The following is a 24,583-nucleotide window of genomic DNA, read 5'->3' as shown; positions in this document are numbered from 1 at the left end:
CTAGACTGATTGAATGGTGTTGGTTTTACGTCCAGTGACAACTATTTCATTCATGTTCAGGAAGAGACCATATCAAAGATGAAAACAAAAGTTAAGTCATGTAACCGCTAGACGTCAGTCCAGCAAACTATTTACGTCCCGAGTTCAAATATTTTATTCATGGTCAGCGGAAAGATATCATATTACAGATAAATAAAATAGTTAGGTCATGAAACCACTGCTAGACGACTGTCCATCAAACTATTTACGTCAAGTAGCCAATATTTTCATTCATGTTCAATAATTCGGTCATGTAACCGCTAGACGTCTGTCCAGCAATTTATTTACGTCCAGTGGCAAATATTTCATTCATGTTCAAGACGAGATAATATTAAAGATGAATTACAGACAATACTTACAGACTATCTAAGAACTGCAGACTATACTTACAGACTAAATCTAATTATCTGAGACAAAACTTACATCTGTATATAGGAACCTCAGACAATACTTACAAACTGTATATGAATACCTCAGACTAGTATACTTACAGACTGTATCTAAGAACTGCAGACACTACTTACAGACTAACTCTAAGAACCTCGGACAAAAATTACAATTGTATATAAGAACCTCAGACAATACTTACAGACTGTATCTAAGAACTATAGACAATACTTACAGACCGTATCTAAGAACTATAGACAATACTTACAGACCGTATCTACGAACTAAAGACAATACTTACAGACTATCTAAGAACTATAGACAATACTTACAGACCGTATCTAAGAACTATAGACAATACTTACAGACCGTATCTAAGAACTATAGACAATACTTACAGACCGTATCTAAGAAGTAACTATAGACAATACTTACAGACCGTATCTAAGAACTATAGACAATACTTACAGACTATCTAAGAACTACAGACAATACTTACAGACTGTATCTAAGAACTACAGACAATACTTACAGACTGTATCTAAGAACTACAGACAATACTTACAGACTGTATCTAAGAACTATAGACAATACTTACAGACTATCTAAGAACTACAGACAATACTTACAGACCGTATCTAAGAACTATAGACAATACTTACAGACTATTTAAGAACTACAGACAATACTTACAGACTGTATCTATGAACTACAGACAATACTTACAGACTGTATCTAAGAACTATAGACAATACTTACAGACTATCTAAGAACTACAGACAATACTTACAGACCGTATCTAAGAACTACAGACAATACTTACAGACCGTATCTAAGAACTACAGACAATACTTACAGACTGTATCTATGAACTACAGACAATACTTACAGACTGTATCTAAGAACTATAGACAATACTTACAGACTATCTAAGAACTACAGACAATACTTACAGACCGTATCTAAGAACTACAGACAATACTTACAGACCGTATCTAAGAACTACAGACAATACTTACAGACTATCTAAGAACTATAGACAATACTTACAGACTATCTAAGAACTACAGACAATACTTACAGATTGTATCTAAGAACTACAGACAATACTTACAGACTGTATTTAAGAATTACAGACTAACTCTAAGAACCTTGGACAAAACTTACAATTGTATATAAGAACCTCAGACAATACTTACAAACTGTATCTAAGAATTACAGACAATACTTACAGACTATCTAAAAACCGCAGACTCATTATTTTTGTATACAGAAAGATCGGTTTTCCATTACTAGCTAGATATTTACTGTAGAATACTAAGTAATGTTTTCATAATTTAAATTTGACAGGTACAGAACGTGCATAAAGCCTTTGTCATCAATCATATTTCATCGAGACTGCAAACAATTTTTTAAATTTTTTTCTGACAATGTTAACATGCTCTATAAGTATTTTTGACGTATGTACATGTAATTAAAAGTTAGTACAGTTCATCAAATTGAATGACCGGGAAGGCAAGGCGAGAACTAAATGGTTATTGACATCGAGCCACATATATATCATGCATTTATTCATTAATAAGTTGGCACTGGCTACGGTTACATGGAAATTTAACAATAATAAAAATATTATTGTTACATTGGAGACTAATTGTCAGAATGCAAAGTTGGGTAAGGAACCGATTAATTACGAATGTAACAATAATTATTGAGGCTACGGTTACATAACGTTATTGTTACATGAAAAACAGCAATGTACGCTAGATTATTAAACTCAAATCTTCTATAATAGTTTTATTGCTTAATTCTTTCATATGTACTAAATAATACTTGTAAATTAAATAATGATAAATAATAAATATTATTATTCAACAAATGGTGTTTAATTATAGTTATACGTATTAATGGTTTTGATTTTCTTAACTTTAGATACTACTTCACATTAGTAATGTCAAAGGCGAAAAATATAGGTTAATGGTTTCACTTTAAAGTATTTAACTGCACTGCACACCTACTCTTATTACCGTCATTATACTTTGAACAATGGATGAAGATATTTCTATTACCAATTTTGTTTAGGGTGAACAAATTAAAACTTGGCAGTTGGGATGCGTTTTAAATGAAACAACAATATTAAGACACAAATTTCATACAACTATACAAACGCAGTTCTAAAAAAGGTGATACATCAAAAGCAAAGTTTGCTAACTGTAACTTAATTAAAATACTGGGAACTTCTGTATGTACATGTATCCATGGAGGACGTATTTTCGTTCATCAAAAATGTGTAGGACTTATACATGCTTTTAAAAAACACTTAGTAATACTGGATTTGTAGAAACTGTCATTGTAAATAAAAATTACAATGAAGAAATTGTATGTATGGTAAATATAAAATGAATGTCTTCAACTTTTATTATTCAGTACATATTACTAGTCCCATCGTACATGATCATCGCTGTTTTCCATGTAACAATATAAACGCAATGTAACCGTAGCCTCAATAATTATTGTTACATTCGTAATTAAACAGGTCCTTACCCAACCATGCATTCCGGTATTTAGTCTCCAATGTAACAATAATATTTTTATTATTGTTACATTTCCATGTAACCGTAGCCAGTGCCTAATAAGTTTCCTTTAAAAAATATTGCATAAAGTCTTGATTAAAAAAATGAAATAAGACCGGCAAAATAGCAAAACTCTATATAAATCGCTATTTTGCCGGTGAAAAAGAAAAGTTGTAAGGCGCTGAAACGCTTCCGTAGGTCAGTTTGATTTTTTTTGGTTTAAAAATATGATCTAGTCAACAATTTCAGACGAAGGACTGTGACTGTTTGACTTACGGTTGTTAGTTACAAGTAGTACATATGGAAACATTCCCTCGGAAGGAAAGGACGTTACTGGTACTACTATAGTAACATCAGGATAAACATATTTAATTATGTTGTTAATTTATTGTAAAGGGATATTTCAACGGACCTAAATTGAGTAGAACTGTGAAGAGAAATGTCTCAAGATGTATAGCAGGCAAACTAGTATCCGAGTACTCAAACTGTACTCGACTACTCGGCCTTCCGAGCGAGTACTCGACTAGTCTTCTCGGCAATCCGAGCGAGTACCCAAGTACTCGCTGCAATCCCTTGTTCGTACACGAATAATAGACAGTTATTCCAGAGGTTTAGGTTCTATATAACGTTCACACACCAATGAGACAGAGTTATTCGAGGTTAATATGTCGTATACCTAGTTTATACACCAATGAGACAGAGTATTAGATTGGTATAGGTTATATTATGTTCATGCACCAATGAGACAGTTATTCGATCGGTTTACCACTTATATAACGTTCTTATACACCAACCAGGCCGAGATATTCGATGGGATTGAGCTCTATACATTGTTCATACATCAATGAAACAGTTATTCGATGGGTAGCGTTTTTGATTGTTGAAGGCCATATACATTATTATGTCATATACATGTACTTGATGATATCCACGATATCTGGTGTAGAGTTGTTTTACTGTAATTCTTCGGTAGGCCATGCATATAACATACAATTCTTGCTTGAATTCACGTTCTCTGGTTGAGAATTGTCTTATGGTAAAACAAGAGTGAACACGCAGAAATCTCTCGCCTTCTTTACTAATTGATATTAGTTGATAATACTAAATTTGAAGGTTTATTAAAACTGTCTCATAATCTTAACATTAACCAAGAAAAAACTTAACATTGATCGATGAACCATGAAAATGAGGTAAAGGTAAGATGAACTATGCCAGGCAAAATAAAAGTTTAACAAATATAGTTGAACTATTGCTTATATTTTAAGAAAAACAGACCAAAACCAAAAACTTAACACTGTTTAATGAACCATAAAAATGAGGTCAAGGTCAAATAAAACATAGTTCATTAAACATTTCCATACACCAACTATAGTTGACCTATTGCATATAGTATTAGAAAACAAGACATAACTCAAAAACTTAACATTGATCGATGAACCATGAAAATGAGGTAAAGGTAAGATGAACAATGCCAGGCAAAATAAAAGTTTAATAAATAGAGTTGAACTATTGCTTATATTTTAAGAAAAACAGACCAAAACCAAAAACTTAACTGTTTAATGAACCATAAAAATGAGGTCAAGGTCAAATAAAACACAGATCATTAAACATTTCCATACACCAACTATAGTTGACCTATTGCATACAGTACTAGTATAAGAAAAATAGACATAACTCAAAAACTTCACTTTGACCGCAGATGACACCTGGCAACTAGACATACACACTTTACAATCATCGTATACACTAAATATAGTAGACCTATTGCATACAGTATAAGAAAAATAGACCAAAACAAAAAAAGCTTAACGATAACCATTGAACCATGAAAATGAGGTCAAGGTCAAATGCACCTTCCAGTTGAATATGTACACCTTACAGTCCTTAAATACACTGAATATAGATGACCTATTGCTTATAGTATCTGAGATATGGACTTGACCATGCACCAAAACTTAACCTTTATCACTGATCTGTGAAATAAGGTCAAGGTTAAGTGAAAACTAAAGCTAGCGCCTCCACCACCTGATCACTATCCCTATGTCAAGGTTTCTGATATAAAATTTGCAGGCTCGACAAAAAACAATCATTGTTAAAGGCTAGATTACATTTAATTGCTAAAATCAAGGTTTTCTGGTGGAGAATTGTATAATTGTACTGATTATTCATTGTTGAAGACCAAAATAACATCCAGTTGCTTAAATCCATGATACATTTTGAAGAGTTGTCTTATTGTAATAATCATCATTGTTGAAGGCTCTGGTGGAGAGTTGTCTTATTGTGATAATTCATCATTGTTAAAGGCTCTGGTGGCGAGTTGTTTTATTTCTTTATTATTCAAGGTCAGAAAACATACAATTACTTAAATCCACAATACATTTTGGAGAGCTGACTTATTGTAACAATTTATCATTGTTGACGGCCAGATAACTTTTATTTGCTTAAATCCATATACTCTGTGGATAATTGCATTTTTGTACAGATTATTCATTGTTGAATGCACAATATCTGTTGGAGAGTTGTTTTATTGTTACTATTATTCATTGTTTATGACCAGCTATGTAACATTCATTTTCTTAAATTCACTGTCTCTGGTGGCAAGTTGTTTTATTGTAACAATGCTTCATCGTTGAAGGCCAGATAACATATTATTGCTTGAAATCAAGTATTTCGGTGGATACTTGATTTAGTGTACAGATTATTTATTGTTGAAGGCCAAATAATGTACAATTACTTAAATCCATGATAACTGTTGAAGAGTTGTTTTATTGCAAATAATGTTCTTTCTTGAAGACTCTATAACATTGTATGCTCAGTTTTCGATAGAAATACACTTTATGCAACTGGATATCTGTTATCCTATTTTGGCTGGAAAAACAATCTATATCAAAAGTCTATAACTGTTAGAAACTTTAAGTTGTACTAAGAACATTAAATATTAGATATTTCATATTTGAACATGTTGAATGTTCCTAAAACCAATCACAGCTGTTTATATGTACATATAAATGTGTACTAGCATAAGGTCGATTTCTATTCAACGCAGCTTATATATTGGCTTAAATCCAGGATCGCTGGTGGTCAGTTGTTAAATTGTATTTATAATATAAAAAATTTAATTCAAATTTTATTGGCAAAAAACTGTCCAATTAGACTTGGAGTCAGATTACATTCTGGCTCCCATGAATCATGGTCATGGCTAAATCCATCCCAATGAATCAAATATTGTCGTGAATTTTCTACTGTTCTTGTGGCAATGATGCCTTTCACTCCCCATTCTGAAAGAAAAATAAAACATTGTAGTTATATGAAAAATAAAGAAGTTCATTTATTTCATAGCAAAGTGATCTATATGAATCTTAGTCATCTTTTTGGTGAAACTGACCTAAGTCTATATGTACAGCAATGTTAATGATGAATTTAAACAAAAACGAAATGTCAGTTAGTCAAAATATCAATTTTAATAGTTTGTTAATTAGAAGAAGTTATTTTTAACATTCAATTGCATTATTTCTAATCAAAAATTTATATTTTAACTATGCCATAAACATCAAAAACACAATTTGTCAAGATATTTGACATGTTATAAATATACCAAATACATAATATCATATAAATTAAGAGATAACTGTATTGTATTTGAAGCTTTAAGGACGTCCATTGGTAGTTTTACTGTCGCAAATTTAGTTTACCTGGCGACGCAGAGCGGAGACAGGTAAACGGGTATTTGCGACAGTAAAACTACCGATGGACGTCCGCAAAGCTTCAAATACAATACAGTTATCTCTATTCTAATGCAAAACAAGTTCATAATTAAATTTCAATCATTATTTCAGTGTAAAATCTTCATTAAAGAAAATTCCGCGAAAAGATGTTATCTTCTTTGGTCCCTACACTAGGTGACGTCATAGGTATGCTTCCGGCGTCAAACATAAACACCGGGCGTTTTCTGGCTTCTGTGCCGCTTCAAAATGTAATAAAATTTCATAAAAAGAAGATTTTTAGGCGCAACAAGTGAGTTTTATGTTTATTATTATAGAAATAACATGTCAATACATTCCGAAATTCAAAATGTCGGCTTCCTTAGTTACAGACAAGGAGATAGAGAATTTTACGCTTGCTGTCATCCAATCAGAACAATTGTTACAAAATAATTGCATTAGAATAATTTCTGTTCAAGTGAATTATTAGAAAATAACAGATGACTGATAAATCCAGATAATGCAGAGCTTTTTCTGTGTCATTCTAGTTACAATTGAAATTCTAACTTGCACTTTTATTACCTTTGTTGTTCTTTCTCTTTTTAGTGGCTTTTGTCCTGTTAGCAGCTGTCCCCCTTGGTCTTTTGCTGGTATGTGTGACTGGTGGTGATGTGAATGCTAGTGTGACTGGTGGTGATGGTACTGTATGTGTGACTGGTGGTGAAGTGAGTGCTAGTGTTACTGGTGATAATGTGAGTGTTTGTGTGACTGGTGGTGATGTGACTGGTGGTGATGTGAGTGTATGTGTGACTGGTGGTGATGGTAGTGTAGTTGTGACTGGTGGTGATGGTAGTGTATGTGTGACTGGTGGTGATGTGATTGTATGTGTGACTGGTGGTGATGGTAGTGTATGTGTGACTAGTGGTGATGGTACTGTATGTGTGACTGGTGGTGATGTGAGTGTATGTGTGACTGGTGGTGATGGTACTGTATGTGTGACTGGTGGTGATGTGAGTGTATGTGTGACTGGTGGTGATGTGAGTGTATGTGTGACTGGTGGTGATGTGAGTGCTAGTGTGACTGGTGGTGATGTGAGTGTATGTGTGACTGGTGGTGATGGTAGTGTATGTGTGACTAGTGGTGATGGTACTGTATGTGTGACTGGTGAAGTGAGTGTATGTGTGACTGGTGGTGATGGTACTGTATGTGTGACTGGTGGTGAAGTGAGTGATAGTGTGACTGGTGGTGATGGTAGTGTATGTGTGACTGGTGGTGAAGTGAGTGCTAGTGTGACTGGTGGTGATGGTAGTGTATGTGTGACTGGTGATGGTGGTAGTGTATGTGTGACTGGTGGTGAAGTGAGTGCTAGTGTGACTGGTGGTGATGGTAGTGTATGTGTGACTGGTGGTGATGGTAGTGTATGTGTGACTGGTGATGATGGTAGTGTATGTGTGACTGGTGGTGATGGTACTGTATGTGTGACTGGTGGTGATGTGAATGCATGAGTAACTGGTGTTTTTTTTAGTGTGAGTGTTTGTTTGGCTGGTGTTTTTTTTAGTGTGAATGTTTGTTTGGCTGATGTTTTTTTTAATGATCTTTTGACTGTTGTTTTGTTTGGTTGTGTTTGTGTGACTGGTAGTGATGGTAGTGTATGTGTGACTGGTTGTGATGGGAGTATGTGTGTGACTGCTGGTGATGCAAGTGAATACAGGTTTTCTTCAACCTCAGGAGTCACCAGTAAATTGTAGAGTAGTTCTTCACTTCCAGGTTCTACAAAAATAAAATCATTAATATGGTAATTTTCACTGCATCTCCAATATTTACTTTTCATTACCAAATTTTCTTGGTTTGAAAAAAAAAGTTTTTATAAAACAAAGTATTGTCCCTAAAGCATTGCTAAAGGAAATATGCATAACATTATAATCATTATCTGTATCATTGTGTATGAATTTGAATTTGAATTACAGTGCCATAGTTAGTTTTCACTTCGTTTTTTCAATTAAGTAACAGAAATGTCTGATTTGATCTCCTGCACCGTTCAAAATACAACATATGTTATGCACATGTTTACCATGATCTATTTGAATTGAACATGGCCATGTTTACAAAGCGAAAGAGGAGCATCTTATAAGAATTTGTGATGTTCACTACATTTCCCCATATCCAATCTTTTGCTCACTAAACACATCATTTTTTAATTGTGATAAATATATTTTAAAAATGTTAAATCAATTATTGAATTTTCAGGCTAAGCAGGATTAAAAACCTGGTTTAAAATCTCAGAATTTTTGCGACAGTGTATTGTAGTCATGATCCATCAGAAAATAATACATTTTCTATTAACTAGACTTGGGTAAAAGATATTTAGAAAATAAAAACCAAATTCACATTTAACTTGTAACCATGAAAACAACATATGACGAAAGTTCTATTATAGTTTTTTTTTTTTTTTTAAATGGGGAATGTGCCAAAGAGACAACAACCCGACCATAGAGCAGACATGTTTGGTGTCCCAAATTTCGTTCCCAAATTTTTGTGCTCTAGGTGTAACACCACTAATTCGGGCCCAGCAAGAAAGCACATACCAGAAAGTAATACATATTTAACACAAAATAGTTCCTACGCATGGACATAACTTTCAAAATATTTAGATTTTTTTATTAATTTTGTTATCAAATGAAAGCTGCATGACTGGTGATCATTGTAGAAATTTTTTTGACTGATAAATTTGAATAATACACAAATGGCATGAAATTTAAAAAGGAGGGTACATTTTGCCTTTTTGTCAGATCAGAAGTACCTGTTTTGGTACATCCGAAGTTCCGGGAACCAGTTCTTTCTTATATGCCATTTAAGGTATTTTAATTTTTTCAGTATAGGACACCAGAAGGTGTTGCTTTGACATGCAATGATTGTCACTTTATTTGAACTTAAGATAAATTAGCTGTGACCACTCGAAATTGAGGAATTTAACATAGAAAGCAATGGGGCCATTAATTAGTAGTGTACTTTCTATTACAGAGAATCACCAGAAATCCAATTTTTAGAAGTTGTACCTATTCCAATGAAAATAAGTCAAACATGATGTAAGTAATCATGTTTAATCTTCTGTTTTGGTCAACCGTCCTGCTTATGGGAAATTTAAGCTCTTAAATTGGCATACTCAAGTATGTTAGCCTTTTATGGTCATACAACATGCATGCAGTTAAGACTTGAATCCATGTTCTTATTTTTGCATTTTTTCTGATTGAAATTAATAAAACATGTATTTTATGACTTCTATATGGAACAGAATAGCTCTTGGTCAAAGTAATCTTATGATTTTTCAAGTTTTTTTTTTTTATGGTAGCCTTTTACAATCTAGGCAAATGGTATATACTCATATAAGAATTCTAAAATCTCACTGTACATGCAATTTTGAACCAGTTTAGCAAGTTATCTAGCTGAGGGATATATAAATTGCTCTTATTAATCTATGTTTTACCACAGAATAATGAATTATTTAATTGAGTTACTTTTTGAGTTTTATATTTTTTAATGTATTTTAGTCTTTCTTGTATGCTGTTGTTGTTGTAAGGTTAATTTTAGGAACTTTTGGAATGTTTTTTTTAGTTGATGTATGGTCAGATGTTTGCAGCAGACTGAACAGGTCAATTGTTCAGCAATGTAAACAGATCAGACTAGATCAGAGCTGATCAGAAAATTTAATTTCACTTTATAGATGTATGTTAAGATATCAAAAGGTTAAAATAAGATCATCTAAGGTTAATGTATATAGGTCAGTATCATCATTGGATAACTAAATGAATATATTTTTTGCCCAGAAACTCATTACATATATAACTTTTTGTTAACTTAAAAATAAACTGACCTTCTGATAATGTAACAACAGTTTTATGAAGAAATAAATATATTTTTGTGGAAAATATATATATATTTTGGTACACATATAGCAATGAATGAAATTTGATAAAAACACCATTATGTAAAACCGGTTGGCAGATTTTTTGGGAAATTTGCTTCAATATTTTTAATGTTTACAGATGTTATTATGAACTAATCACTAAATAAAATAAAATTACTACCAATCAAGTTATCCTCCTCAACAGCCTTCTGCACCTTTATATTCAATTCTGTTTCTATAGCTGAAAGATAATTGATAATAGACATAAACTAGAAGTTTTAATTCCAATAAAACTGCATGCACACAAATAATGCCCATTACAACCTGTCATTATTGTTTCAATCAAATCTCTGACATTAACAATTAACAGGTGGTTGCATTTTCATCTGAAAAAAATTTGGAAGTTACTTAAATAAGAGAATGGAAACTCACATTTTTGTAATTTTTCCATTTATAAAGAGGCATAATTGTGGAATGGTTAAAGTGACGCTTCCTAAGTTCAAACTTGATTTGTATTTTGTGTGTATAAGGTTTCATAATATTTTGTTGAGGTACACTAAAGTAAGGGAATGGAAACGAAAAAAATTGAAATTTTTCCATTTATAAAGGGGCATAACTCTAGAACAGTGACACCACCAATATTCAAACTTGATCTGTGTTTTGTAGTAATAAGCATTGTGTATAAGTTACATTTTGACTAAAGCTTGCAATTAAAATAGGATTGATTGTCATTTGCTGTGGCAAATATTTCAGGCATAATCAGGAAAAAATTTATAAAAGACATTTAAATAAAGTATGTTATATTTATTTACCATTGTCAACTGGTAATGATAATACCTCATATTCAGGAGATGTGGGCCTGAAATAAACAATAAAATTGAAAAACTGGTAAAATTTACTTCTAAAACATGCATAAATTTCTTAAGTATGTGCATTAGTTTATATACCTGTCTGTCAAAGGGCAATAACTATAAAAATGTATTTGTTGACTCTTTTTATATAGCTTTAATTAATTATAATTTTAAAAATAATTTGTGACATTGAAGATGCATGGTTGACAAATGGTATTTTATATCAATAAGCGTAAAATGATGTTGGTTTTCTAGTGTACAGGACGGAGACTTAACTAACTTGAGAAGATGTGCAGACCAAAAACACTGTTCACCATTGTTCCACTCTATTAATTGCAGGATGGATATAAAAGTTAAAATGTCTAATTGTACTTACACTTCTACCGAAATTTCCTTTATGTTTAAAAACATTTTCATTTTTTTCTCCCCATAATCTGACATAGGTTTAAGGGGGAGAACATCAAGGGGGATACCATTCACTTCTATTATTCCTTTTTTAACTTTTGTGTACGGGAAAGCTTGTTTTTTTCCCACTGCTTTTGCTAAAAAAAAAATTATATAAAACAGTATTTACTAAAACACATTTGATTATTTTTGTTGAGCATTTAAGTTTAAACAAAAAAGTTAGACAAAGCAATCCTACATTCTGTTTCGTCAGCGTCCACAAATAGTCACTCTGTGGTTAAAGTTTTTTGAAATTTTAATAGCTTTCTTAAACTATCCTGAATTTGTAACGTGGACAGAAGCTTATTTATTATCATTAAATAGTATCCAGAAGTAAATTTTGTAAAAATAAAATTCAACTTTCCGTATTTTACACGAAATAGACCCTGTTTTTCTGCTTGGAAACATTAAATTCAATCTGTGTTTAAAGTTTTTAAAATTTAATGACATATTCTTGTAAATAGACTTAGTTTTTCTGCTGGGAAACATTAAATTCACTCTGTGGTTAAAATGTTAATGACTTTCCTCAAACTCTACCAAACTTGGACAGAAGCTTGTTTATGACAATGAGATAGTATTCAGAAGTCAATTTGTTAAAAAGAAAATAAAAAAATTTCTGTACATAATTATAAATTGACTTAGTTTTTCTGCCAGGAAACAATACATTCCAGAATTTGAAGATCTATTGGTGACCTTTTGCTGTTGTCTGTTTATATGGTCGGGTTTTTGTCTCTTTGGCACATTCCCTATTTCCATTCTCTATTTTATTTCTATTTTGTGGTCAAAGTTTTTAAAATTTTAATAACTTTTAAGCTATTCTGGATTTGTACCAAACTTGAATAAAAACTTGTTTATGATCAAAAGCTAATATCCAGAAGGAAGTTTTGTTAAAACGTTGTACCTGTTAATCCGTATTAAACTTATAAATGGACTTTTTTCTTCAAGGGGCCAGCTGAAGGACGCCTCCGGGTGCGGGAATTTCTCGCTACATTGAAGACCTGTTGGTGACCTTCTGCTGTTGTTTTTTATTTGGTCGGGTTGTTGTCTCTTTGACACATTCCCCATTTCCATTCTCAATTTTATTTTTTCTTCAAGTTAACATTATTATTACGAGATTTATAAACTCAGCATTAAGGTTTTCCACATTGCAGCTGAAATTTCATATGAAGTAGAGTAAAAGACATTACACTTACAATACAACTTGTTCATGTGGGTTTGAGCCTCCTGTTGAAGACTTTTTAAGTCTTTTGGTACTTCTTTGGTTCCTACAGAAAAAAGTAATGTCAAGTCACAATATTAAAACTAGATTGTTTCCATGGTAACTAGGTCTATAAAGGACCATTCCATAGTTGGATGCACAACCTCACACATAGGAATGAAAGTACTCTAGTTGAAGTGATTCGTAAATGCAGTTTAACTGGTGACAGGTAGTGGACACAGTAAAACGGATATTTGTAACCATCAAATCAAAATTGAGGTGGCAACTCTTCAACTATAGTACGTACTGTTATTCCAAATCTAATGCATTACAAACAAATAATAAGTTGTAACAGTTGGAAAAATGTATAAACTTGAAATAAAATAAAATTCTGCAAAACTTCATAAATGATTTTGGTGCATAGATTTCATTGCTAAACATGACGTTATACAAATAAAAACTTACAAACTGAAAATAATTTCGTTACTTCTTCTATTGAAATTTGGATAAAATAATACTAATGCCACTAATGAATCCCCTTGAACCTAATCACAAAATAAAACAAGTAAACTAAGCAAAAGTTTCAAAGTCAATAAACCATGACATAGGGACAGAGGAAAATATTTTTCATGGAAATAAGAAATGCCTACACTTATACAACTGCATACCAAAAGTGGTTCACTATAAACTAGATGTAATCACAAACTTATACATTGTTAATGCTCCCCCACCATGTCTGGTTTTTTGGCTTTGTCTAGTTCAGACAAAAAGCGATAGGTACAGGTAGTGACAATTTTTGGTAAACTGAATTAAACTTGTATGTAATTTAAACAAGAATGTGTCCCCAGTACATGGATGCCCATTTGCACTATCATTATCCATGTTCAGTGGACTGTGAAAATGGAACAAAAACTCTAATTTGGCATTATAATTAGAAAGATCATCACAGGAAACATGTATAAAAAGTTTCAAGTTGATTGGAATTCAATTTAATCCAAAAGCTAAAAACCTCAACCAAAAACTTAAACCTGAAGTGAAACAGACAGAAAAACAAACAAAAGATAACAAACAAACAAATGCACAGAGCAGAAAACAAAATGCCCATAAATAGGGCATACAAATGTTAAAATTCTGACCTAGTGAATGAAAAGCAAACAAATTCTGCAGGATGTCCTCTGATTTAAGGAAGGCAGCAGATTTTCCATCTCCTAAAAGGATCTGGGATCCAGTGTTGGTGTCAATGCCTACCAGAGCTACATCTATACCATGCTTTTCAAGTTCAACAATCTGAAGGGAAAAAGAAAAATATTTGATTATGGTCTGACTGAGGATTAAAATAATATCAAACAAACCTAGATAAAAAAAAAATTGTGCACACTCACTATTTATTGATATTTATTGATATTTATTTATCAAGAGCCTAGTTTGCGCACCTGTAATTTTTTGCTTAAATCTTTTATCAATAACTATTTTTGACTTTCAATATACATTTATTTGTGGCTTAAAAAATGCCTTTTCAGGAGGATTGCGGGTAAAAGATTTTCAGAAAAAAATAACATTTGTTTTTCATTACAAATTCTATTAATTACCTTTAGTAGTTGTTACTTTATCATACGGTACAAAAATAATTCCAATAGTTGGCGGCTTAACTGTTGGCCCCATGTGACACTAAAAATGTAGGTATCATTGAAAAAGCTCCAAATTATCTCCCTTTGGTGCAAAAATGCCATTATTTGGCATTAAAATTGAACGGACAAGATGATGGTGGATGCCAAGTTATGGAAAATGCTCACTTTAGCATGCATCAAAACACATACACATATTGCCGGTAACTGAAAAAATGTTGCCATCATATTACAAGTTGGGTCTTCAGGAAAGTTTATTTTATAAGCAAATCAGAATAAAATTGTTTAAGGAGGCTCGCGGGTATAAGATTTTCAGAAAAAATTCAAACATTCATTTTTCTTTACAAATTTTATTAATTACCTTTAGTAGTTGTTACTTTATTTTATGGTACAAGAATTTTTCAAAAAAATCAATACATGTTGGCCCCAGGTGACTTTTAAAATTTAGATATCATTGAAAAAGCTCCAAATTATCTCCCTTTGGTGCAAAAGTGACATTTTTTTGGCTAAAAATGAAATATCTTTTTTAACTCATCGGTGACCTATATTTTTTATTGTTGTTTTCCAAAAGGCTGTACATAAACTAAAAAATTGTAAAATTTAACCAATTTCTGTAATTTAGTTCTTTTTTTATTTCGATATTACCAATATTTCTCATATTAGTTCAACAGAAAAAAAGGACATTAACAAATATGTAATCTTTTTTCGAAGGCCGATTGTGAGCGTAAATGCACGGCGACCCCATATTTTTATTTAATTTTTCCATTAGGTATAAGATAAAGTTAATTTATAGAAAAATATAGAGAAATCCTATATTAAATAAAACAAGAGGCTGTCACAACGACAGCAAACCGGATTTATTAATATTTATTTGTGTCCTGGCAATATCACAAGAACCATTACTGATGAATGGTGAAAGTGAAAATCGTCAATATCAAATTTGACCTCCATTTTGTCATCAGTATCAACATCTTAAAATTTGAAAAGCTTAGATTGAATGGTTCATGAGTAAATGCAACAACGTGAATGGAAACGCGATTTCACAATCTTTCAAGAACCATAACTCCTGAACGGTAAAAGTCAAAATAGTCATTATTGAACTTGACCTCTAATTTGCCATCAGTAACAACATATAAAAATTTCAAAAGCTTTGGTTGAATGGTTCATGAGAAAATGCACGGACACGACTGGAAACACCATTTTTCAATCTTTCAAGAACCATAACTCATGAACGGTAAAAGTCGAAATCGTCATTATTGAACTTGACCTCTATTTTGTCATCAGTAACAACATATTAAAATTTGGGAAGCTTTGGTAAAACAGTTCATGCGTAAATGCACGGACACGACTGGAAACACCATTTTTCAATCTTTCAAGAACCATAACTCCTGAACGGTAAAAGTCAAAATCGTCATTATTAAACTTGACCTCCATTTTGTCATCAGTAACAACATATTAAAATTTGGGAAGCTTAGGTAGAACAGTTCATGCGTAAATGCACGGACACGACTGGAAACTCCATTTTTCAATCTTTCAAGAACCATAACTCCTGAACGGTAAAAGTCAAAATCGCCATTATTGGACTTGATCTCCATTTTGTCATCAGTAACAACATATTAAAATTTGGAAAGCTTAGGTAGAACAGTTCATGCGTAAATGCAGGGACACGACTGGAAACTCCATTTTTCAATCTTTCAAGAACCATAACTCCTGAACGGTAAAAGTCAAAATCGCCATTATTGAACTTGACCTTCATTTAGTTGTCAGTAACAACATATTAAAATTTTAAAAGCTTTGGTTGAACGGTTCATGAGGTAATGCACGGACAACATTTGATTCCCGCCCGCCCGCCCGCCCGTCCGCCCGAATGACCGCCCGCCCGCCGTACATCCCCAAATCAATAACCGACATTTTTGTCACAAAAATCCGGTTAAAAATCGATTTAGACCCGCGAGCCCCCTTAAATCAAATAATAATTAAAAAAAATAAGTCTCACATGTTCTCTGATAATCTTAAGCCTTTTAAAGGCATCTTTCTGTTGTGGTTGAGGTGGTACCACTGGATTTTCCTTTGCCTTCTGTTTATATGCCTCCTTTTCCTCCTGCCCTAACAAATTCCAGGCAGGTGCCCAGTCTGCTATGTCATTGAATTGATCTTAAATAAACAAATATAAAATTAGGTTAATCAACTGTCTAACCTGACTGATTCTTTTAAGAATAAGCAAACACAAGTTTTTCCATTAATTCTTCTTTAAAAAAGGTCAAAAGAAAAACTTTTTAAACCTTCAATTGAGGCTACTATTCATTGATGCCAAATTTCATCAAATTTTTATGAGCAATAGCTCAAGTAAATATTCTTTAGGCTACTGCAATTAGTGAAGTCAGTCAAGCAGGCATGGGATAATCTTAACCAGCTGTAATCGATAACATTTTGAAGTGAAGTCCTCTGTAATCAGTAATCCTGTCATTTCTGATTACAAGTAATCACAATGTAATCAATTACATTGCCAAAAAAGGTGTAATCATGATTATTTTTTTATTCTTTTTAGATTACATTCAAATGATTACTTGCTGGTTACAAATTTTGTATACTGGTATATTGGAAAATAGTATTTGATAGACAATATGAAAGTGTAAAGCATGAATAAAAAATCATAAAACTAGTATTCACTATGATGGGACTTTTCTTAATGTGATATCATCTTATAACCACTTATAACTTTATTGATATTGCAATTAAGACAATAAAATTTTAATACCCAAGCTCTATTGTTTGTTAAAAAATGAAGGTAGTGAATAACACCAGTCCTGTAAAAATATATATGGATGTGTCAATTATGTCCTCACAGACAATAAAACAATACTTGATTGATTTTTTTATTATTTGTCCAAGTTTTTTAAAAATTAGGCAGTTGCCGAGTTGGTTAAAACTTGTAGAAAAAACAAAGTTATATCTCTTACATAGAGAAAGGACACTTGTCTATAGCTATGTTATAAAATTACACATGTTACACTGTACTGGTCTAAATTCTTTTAAATAAGATTAATAAATTATGGCTTTAAAAAAAGATACAAAGATTAGCTTTTTCCTGAGGATAAAAAGTTATTAGAAATTCTTTAGTATTGCATATACAATGTAATCATAAGTAATCATCATTACTTTAAAGAAAAATAATCTCATGTAATCAATTACATTTGAAATAAGGTGTAATTGTAATGTAATGGATTACATTTTATAAGCAAAGTAATTGTAATTTAATCGATTACATTTTAAAGTAATTGACCCCATCCCTGCAGTCAAGTGTAAGAAGTAACTGCATGATCAATAATATGTTATTTGCTTTTTTTAAGGAATTGGGATGCTTTTCTCTTTAAACAAATTTTTAATTCAACTTATTTTAGAGTTGAAATAACGTTAGATTTCTTTTAAATGCACAGTCATGAGTGAAAGTAACTCCTGCATATGCATACTTTGTCAGATGTAAATTAATTTTGTACATGCTGACTTATCACTATACACAAAGTATAATAGGTGTACAGAAATAATTTTTAGTATAAAATCACCGTGAATTTATATATATAAATATGTCCACATGTAAATTGACTTCAAGTATACTGTATCCATCAGATGTAGCAAAAATAGCAGGCTGTAGAAATATAATAAACTGCATAGAAAATCACACTTACAATGTTAATATAAATATCTGTTCATGACTTCATCCCATCCACGACCAAGGGCAATATAAAATAACCCATTTAGAAAGCCATAACTAATAATGGCTTATATCAAAAGGATTTGAGATAACATGGAGATTTGTTCCATGGCAAATCATAACATCTTTTTTATTTATATATATGCAGGTATAGGTGGTACAATGTATATATTTATCTATAGATTGTCTTTTTCAATGATTAATCATATATAACATTTCTATAAAATATTATCACAAAAATGTAAAACTAATTGGAAAAAAAGTAATGAATTAAAAGACTAATTTACAATTTAAATCTTTTTTTACAACACAGACTTATTAATTAATGTATATAATATATATATAGGGTTGAAGATTTGAACAACAGTACTAATAATATACAATTATTAACTTTTGATGAGGTTGATATAATATTTTTTGTCACCATAACGAAAAAAAAATCATAAAACCAGGAACTTGCAAGACGTCATGAATCTATATTTAGGTACACATAGTCCAGTCATACTAAGATTTAACCTCAAACTAATTGCAACAGAAAATGTTTTAGTTCTAATCTATAGCATTATGCCCTTTTTATACACAAGAAAAAAGTCCCATAAAATGTAACTTGAGAAAAACTCAAAATCAGCATTTTAAATTTCCTATGGAAATTGACATTGGAAGGGGAGATAACTCTTGCAAAAATGAGTCTTTTTTGGTCCGTCTTTGGTTATTTTTCTTGAAATTCATGTAAATTATGAGACTATATTATTTAATCTTCTGCTCATGAAATGTACAAACCAAACAAAACCAAAGTGTTATGGGTAGTTTTATGTTGATTTTTTCAGTACAGGACACCAGAAGGTGTTGGTTTGACATGTAATGATTGTCACTTTATTTGAACTTAAGTTAAAAGAGCTGTGACCACTCGAAATTGAGGAATTTAACATAGAAAGCAATGGGGCCATTAATTAGTGGTGTACTTCCTTTAGATTAACCTCTTGCCATTTTAGCCCCAGTTAAAATAACGATAGGCTATATATATTAACATACATGTATGCAGTTTACCTTTTTTCTCTCTAACAAAACAATTATACCCAGTCATTCCTTTGAGGTATAATGTCCGTGGCTGTGCTTCGTATTTCCTTCCCTCCACGACTTTTTTATAATTGCCAATCCAGTCCTTAAATTATTAGTATAAAATAAATTCAATCAGGCACATATGACTCCAAAATGACAAAGGTGAAATTGTAAAAAAATCAAATTAGACTTTTAGTATCTCACAATTATTAAGCTATTTTATCTGAGTGGTTACATGTTATATGTAGAATCATTCAAGGTATATAAGGTCCATAATCAATTTTATTCATATGGATATTTTTATACTATAGTTTTTTTTTCCTGATTTTATGAGAATGACGCTATAAATTATCTATGCAATATGAACGTAGATAACGAATTAATCCCCGGTCTTAGTTTGAATTGGAAGAGTTTTAGGGAAATTTGGGTACAAAGTGTTGCATAAAATCAATGTTTTTTTCATGATCTAAAATACATGTAGTTTAATTGAAATTTGGAAATTTGACATTTTTTTTACAAGGTGTAGGGTTCTTACCTTTGGTCAAACCCTACAGGTAGTCAAATATAAGACGTTTTTTAATCCTGAGACAGAGACTGGATGGATTCAAATTTGGTGCTCAATGTTGTGAGAGTTATGTCATAGATGGTGTGACGTGACTGACGTCAAAGTGAGTCATTTGCATAGCTAGGTCAGTAGTCCCATTCCTTCAATGAGGCAGTCAAGTGATGCATTTAATGAAATGAGTGTAAATGATTGGCATAATAGGACAAATCATTAATGAATTATTAAAATATTTAAATTACAGTCATCATGAATAATCTACAGAATTTTATATTTCACAAGCGTGAAGTTCCCTGGGATAATAGTAAGCAATGTCCAGGAATATGGGTTAGCAACACCCAGGGGCTATGGGTTTTGTAATGACGTGCGTTAACCAATCAAAATCATAGAAGTATATTAAGCCGGGGATAATATTTAATAGGTATGAATTTATTAATTGTTTGTTCAAGATTGGTATTGCATGTGAGCAAATGCATGTACACTGTATTGTAAAATGACACAATGATACAACATACATGTGAATTCCATCAAAACAGTTGAATAAAATATCAAAATCAGAAAAAACTATTAACATGTATAAACTTTGAATTAATATATATGACTGGATACACCATGTACAGTGTTTTGGTATTAATCCAAATCCAAATCCTTTGTTACAGTTTGAAAGCCTATTTAATAATGCAATGTATTACATGAAAATTTAAAGTCACCATTGCCAAGTTGGCATATAAATTAAAATACCTTGATAACCTGTAACGGCAGTCCTGTTCTTTCAACAGCCTTGTTGTGCAGCACACTGCTTTTTATACCTTTGCAGTCCATGCCTTGGGCAAACAGCTCCTTCAAAATATCCTTGGTCTCCTCTGATAAGTTTGTTTTCTGAAATATATTTACACTGTGAGCGGTTTTAGTATTAACTTTATCATGTTTATACTAAATACATTTCATATCGAGGTGAAACCTTTAGTCAAAGGAACCTTAAAGTAATGCTTTTAAACAAGCATTTGTTCACTTATCTACATTGGCTAGAGGTATAAGGAGACGGTTCAGATCTCATAAACATGTTTAACCCTGCTGCAATTTTGCGCCTGTCCCAAGTCCGGAGCCTCTGGCCTTTGTTAGTCTTGTATGATTTTTAATTTTAGTTTCTTGTGTATCTTTCAGAGTTTAGTATGATGTCCATTATCACTGAACTAGTATACATATTTATTAAGGGGCCAGCTGAAAGACACCTCTGGGTGCGGGAGTTTCTTGATACATTGAAGACCCATTGGTGGCCTTTGGCTGTTGTCTGCTCTATGGTCGGGTTGTTGTCGCTTTGAAACATTCCTCATTTCCTTTCTCAACTTTATTTGTTACTGGTTTTATCAATGAAAAGAATATTACATAATTATAAAGGAAATATGGTTATCAAATAATATAAATAATATTTCTAATATCAGCATAAGGTCATCTATAAAAAAATTCTGTGCACAATACTGGTACAAAAAATTTGTACCAGTATTGTGTTTTCTTAAATAAACAATACATATATAGGTAATTAATCTTTTATCAAAGGTGTCAAATATATATGCATAATGAAATATGACATGACAATTTAATAAGGAATAATTGTATGTTTAACTGATGGAACATTGTGATTGTCATAAAGGAAGTTTTGAATTTTCTGATGTTTTTTCCTTAACATTGCTTAAGGAAACCATACTGTCTCAGCATTTTAACAAACTCTTTACTTTCTTCTATGTTTTCTTTTAGCTATCTCTTTTCAGGTCTCAGTAGTATATTTTAGTGTCTATATTTTATTAAGATGGTATTTCTGCAAATCCTCCCTCCACACTTCCTATATTGATATTTAGGTATTCAGTCTTTGTGTACTTTCTCTTACTAGATTATAAACTTTTTCAGATATCACCTGAACAGCTCTCTAACTGTCGGAGTGCTTGCCAAGTACAAAAATGTATAAGTATTTGTACCACATCTACATCTACACTATTGATCTGCAGTGGAAATCCATAACGCAGATACTGCTGTGCAAACGTCAACCTGCGTGCTCAGTATTTACAACTTGCCCATATATATGGTTCTGAAGTGACTATGGTACTAATCTACCAAAAAAAAGTAACAATACTGGTACAAAATTTGTATACCAGTATTGTGGACAATAGTGGTATACCAGTATTGCGATTACCAACTACAGGAGATCCAAGATAAAGAATAATAAGTGAAAACAATTAACACTAAAGTAATGAAAAGTTTTTCACCCCATCCCCCATTAACAAAAACAAGTGCGAGTTATTTAACATACGAATGTGGATTATAGTACCCCTGTCAACGTATATTTGTTCCACCTAACAGAAGTTCCAATGGAAACTTTGTTATAAACATTGTCATAATATCTATTCCTGTTGGAACAAATATTCTATAACATTTATTCCGTTAGGAACATATACTGTAATATTTCTTCCTGTGGAAATAATATTCCAGAATATCTTTTCCTTTTGGAACTTATATTATGAAGGAACTTCTATTCCGTGACACCCCCCCCTTTTTTTCCATTGACAGAAACTACTGTCTGTGAGTAAACGGTAGTCAATTCTATTAATATGTTATTTTTCAAAGGTATATAAGAAAATAAGCTTCCCGTTTAAAATCCATTGGAGGTCCTCCGATAAACCGCAACTAATATTTTTTGTAGCGGCCACTTTCCTATTACTGGATGTCCGCCATTTTGACTTAACGGTCACGTGACAAAAGTAAAAATCCCGCCGCGGACAAATTCTTAGCATTTTACATTTACTGGAAAACATTTAGGAGATAACTGTATCGTATTTTAAGCTCCGACGGCATCAATTGGGGATTTGATGGTCGCAAATTAAGTTTACTGGCGACGCGTTAGCGGAGACAGTAAACGGGTATTTGCGACCATCAAATCCCAAATTGATGCCGTCGGAGCTTAAAATACAATATTGTTATCTCCATTCTAATGAAACTGACAGAAAACAACGTTAAAACATGTATTTAAAATCTGTCATATGCCGTCTGCGCTTGCGCGTACGTCCCATAGCATCAATTGTCAATTGATGCCATGTAAGAAAGTGACGTTATCCAATCAAAATGAACGTTACAAACGTTGTTGCATTAGAATTTAAAATCATGTAATAAATCTCATATATATATAATATTATAGATTTTGTATGAGAGCATCATTGGTTGCAAGCGTCTATTTTTTTCAATTTCAATTGCTACGAAGTTTCTAGAAAGTAGTTGCATAGTCTGCATATATAGTGCATCCAGTACGCACAAAGGAAGCAACGTTCATATATCATTATTATAACAAGAAAATCTGCTTAGTTCATAGTACCATTATAGGGTATGGATAACGCAGCACTGCAACATCACATTTCAGTCTGCAATAAAGATGGGCACAGGTTCAGCCCTGTAATATTTCAAATATCTCTAGTCGGACAGATGATAAAACATTAAAATAACTTACCGACATGTCTAGTTGAGATGTACGAGAAATAAAAGGAAAACTTGATGAAACTTGAACGTGCTTTTTATGTTATTTGAAAATGGCTAATGTTAGAACTCTTTGAAAAGCATGCTGGGAAACTGCAATTGATTGGTTATAATTGCTGCATAAAATCATTCTATTCAACAGGATAACCCAATACTATATAGTAACATAGTATACTATGTTATCGGCTGAACAGCATAACCCCACATAACCTAACATCTATTGAATAGGAAAACCCCAGTTGCATCGGGTGGTGTTGCACAGTTTTCAGTTTTCTTTGCTGTGTGGTGTAAACTGTTATTTGCCTTTTTGTTGTTTTTTTTTTCTTTTTTTACCATGGCATTGTCAGTTGTTCTTATTAGTTCGAATATCTTGTTGGTACCTTTTGCCTCATTTGGCCAAAAAAAAATACTGAATATCTGCAATTAGTCATAAATTATATCTTGTTAATGTATGGACCTTCTTCTTTTTCTACTTAAATATTACATATTGTACAGTGTAGACCAGCAAGATGATAAAATATTAAAGTATACACCTTAAATGTAAATGTTAATATCTTTATTACCTATCAAACCTGGTGTTTTGGAATCTTTCAGGTTCAGAACCTTCAGAACATAGCCTGTTTTGCTGAAATCTTTAATATAGGCATTTTTTATAACAGGGTCTACGGTGATATGATAGTTCCTGTCCTCGAAACTATTTAATTCCTCAAATTTCAAAACATTCATTCCATACAACTTCAACGCAAAATCACTGATAGAATTGTTTGGAATTAATGGCCTATTTTGTTGGTTTGGTTTAAACAGTGTTTTGGATTTATCAGCGTCTAATTCATTAAGTTGGTCTTCAATGCTACTTTTATTTTGACTTTGGCTTGGTGCTCCGTCCAACATTTTTGACTGAGAGTCTGCAAATCAATTGTAAGTATATGGCAATGAATTCTAAATAAATTCACAAGACAAAAGGAAAAATAGATGTGGAATATTTCTGTGTATGTAAAAATTAATTATATAA

The 24,583-nt window shown here is 32.0% G+C and overlaps 1 protein-coding gene across 1 annotated transcript; it reads right to left on the bottom strand.

Moving 5' to 3' along the window:
• Positions 1 to 6,116: 6,116 nt before the first annotated feature.
• On the bottom strand, positions 6,117 to 22,039 carry LOC139494558 (uncharacterized). The gene is made up of 11 exons (XM_071282719.1): positions 21,938 to 22,039; positions 20,794 to 20,931; positions 19,479 to 19,593; positions 16,716 to 16,873; positions 14,231 to 14,381; positions 13,090 to 13,161; positions 11,829 to 11,994; positions 11,414 to 11,460; positions 10,783 to 10,842; positions 7,265 to 8,467; positions 6,117 to 6,274 (listed from the first exon to the last, which is right to left on the bottom strand). Exons 2-11 carry the CDS (start codon positions 20,872 to 20,874, stop codon positions 6,117 to 6,119), a joined length of 2,211 nt encoding a protein of 736 aa, XP_071138820.1. The 5' UTR covers positions 20,875 to 20,931; positions 21,938 to 22,039.
• Between the last annotated feature and the right edge of the window lie 2,544 nt (positions 22,040 to 24,583).

Source organism: Mytilus edulis, chromosome 11, assembly GCF_963676685.1.
Source record: "Mytilus edulis chromosome 11, xbMytEdul2.2, whole genome shotgun sequence".
Classification (NCBI taxonomy): domain Eukaryota; kingdom Metazoa; phylum Mollusca; class Bivalvia; order Mytilida; family Mytilidae; genus Mytilus; species Mytilus edulis.
The sequence above is the reverse complement of the archived record's forward strand: the minus strand, read 5'-3'. Positions and strand labels throughout refer to the sequence as shown.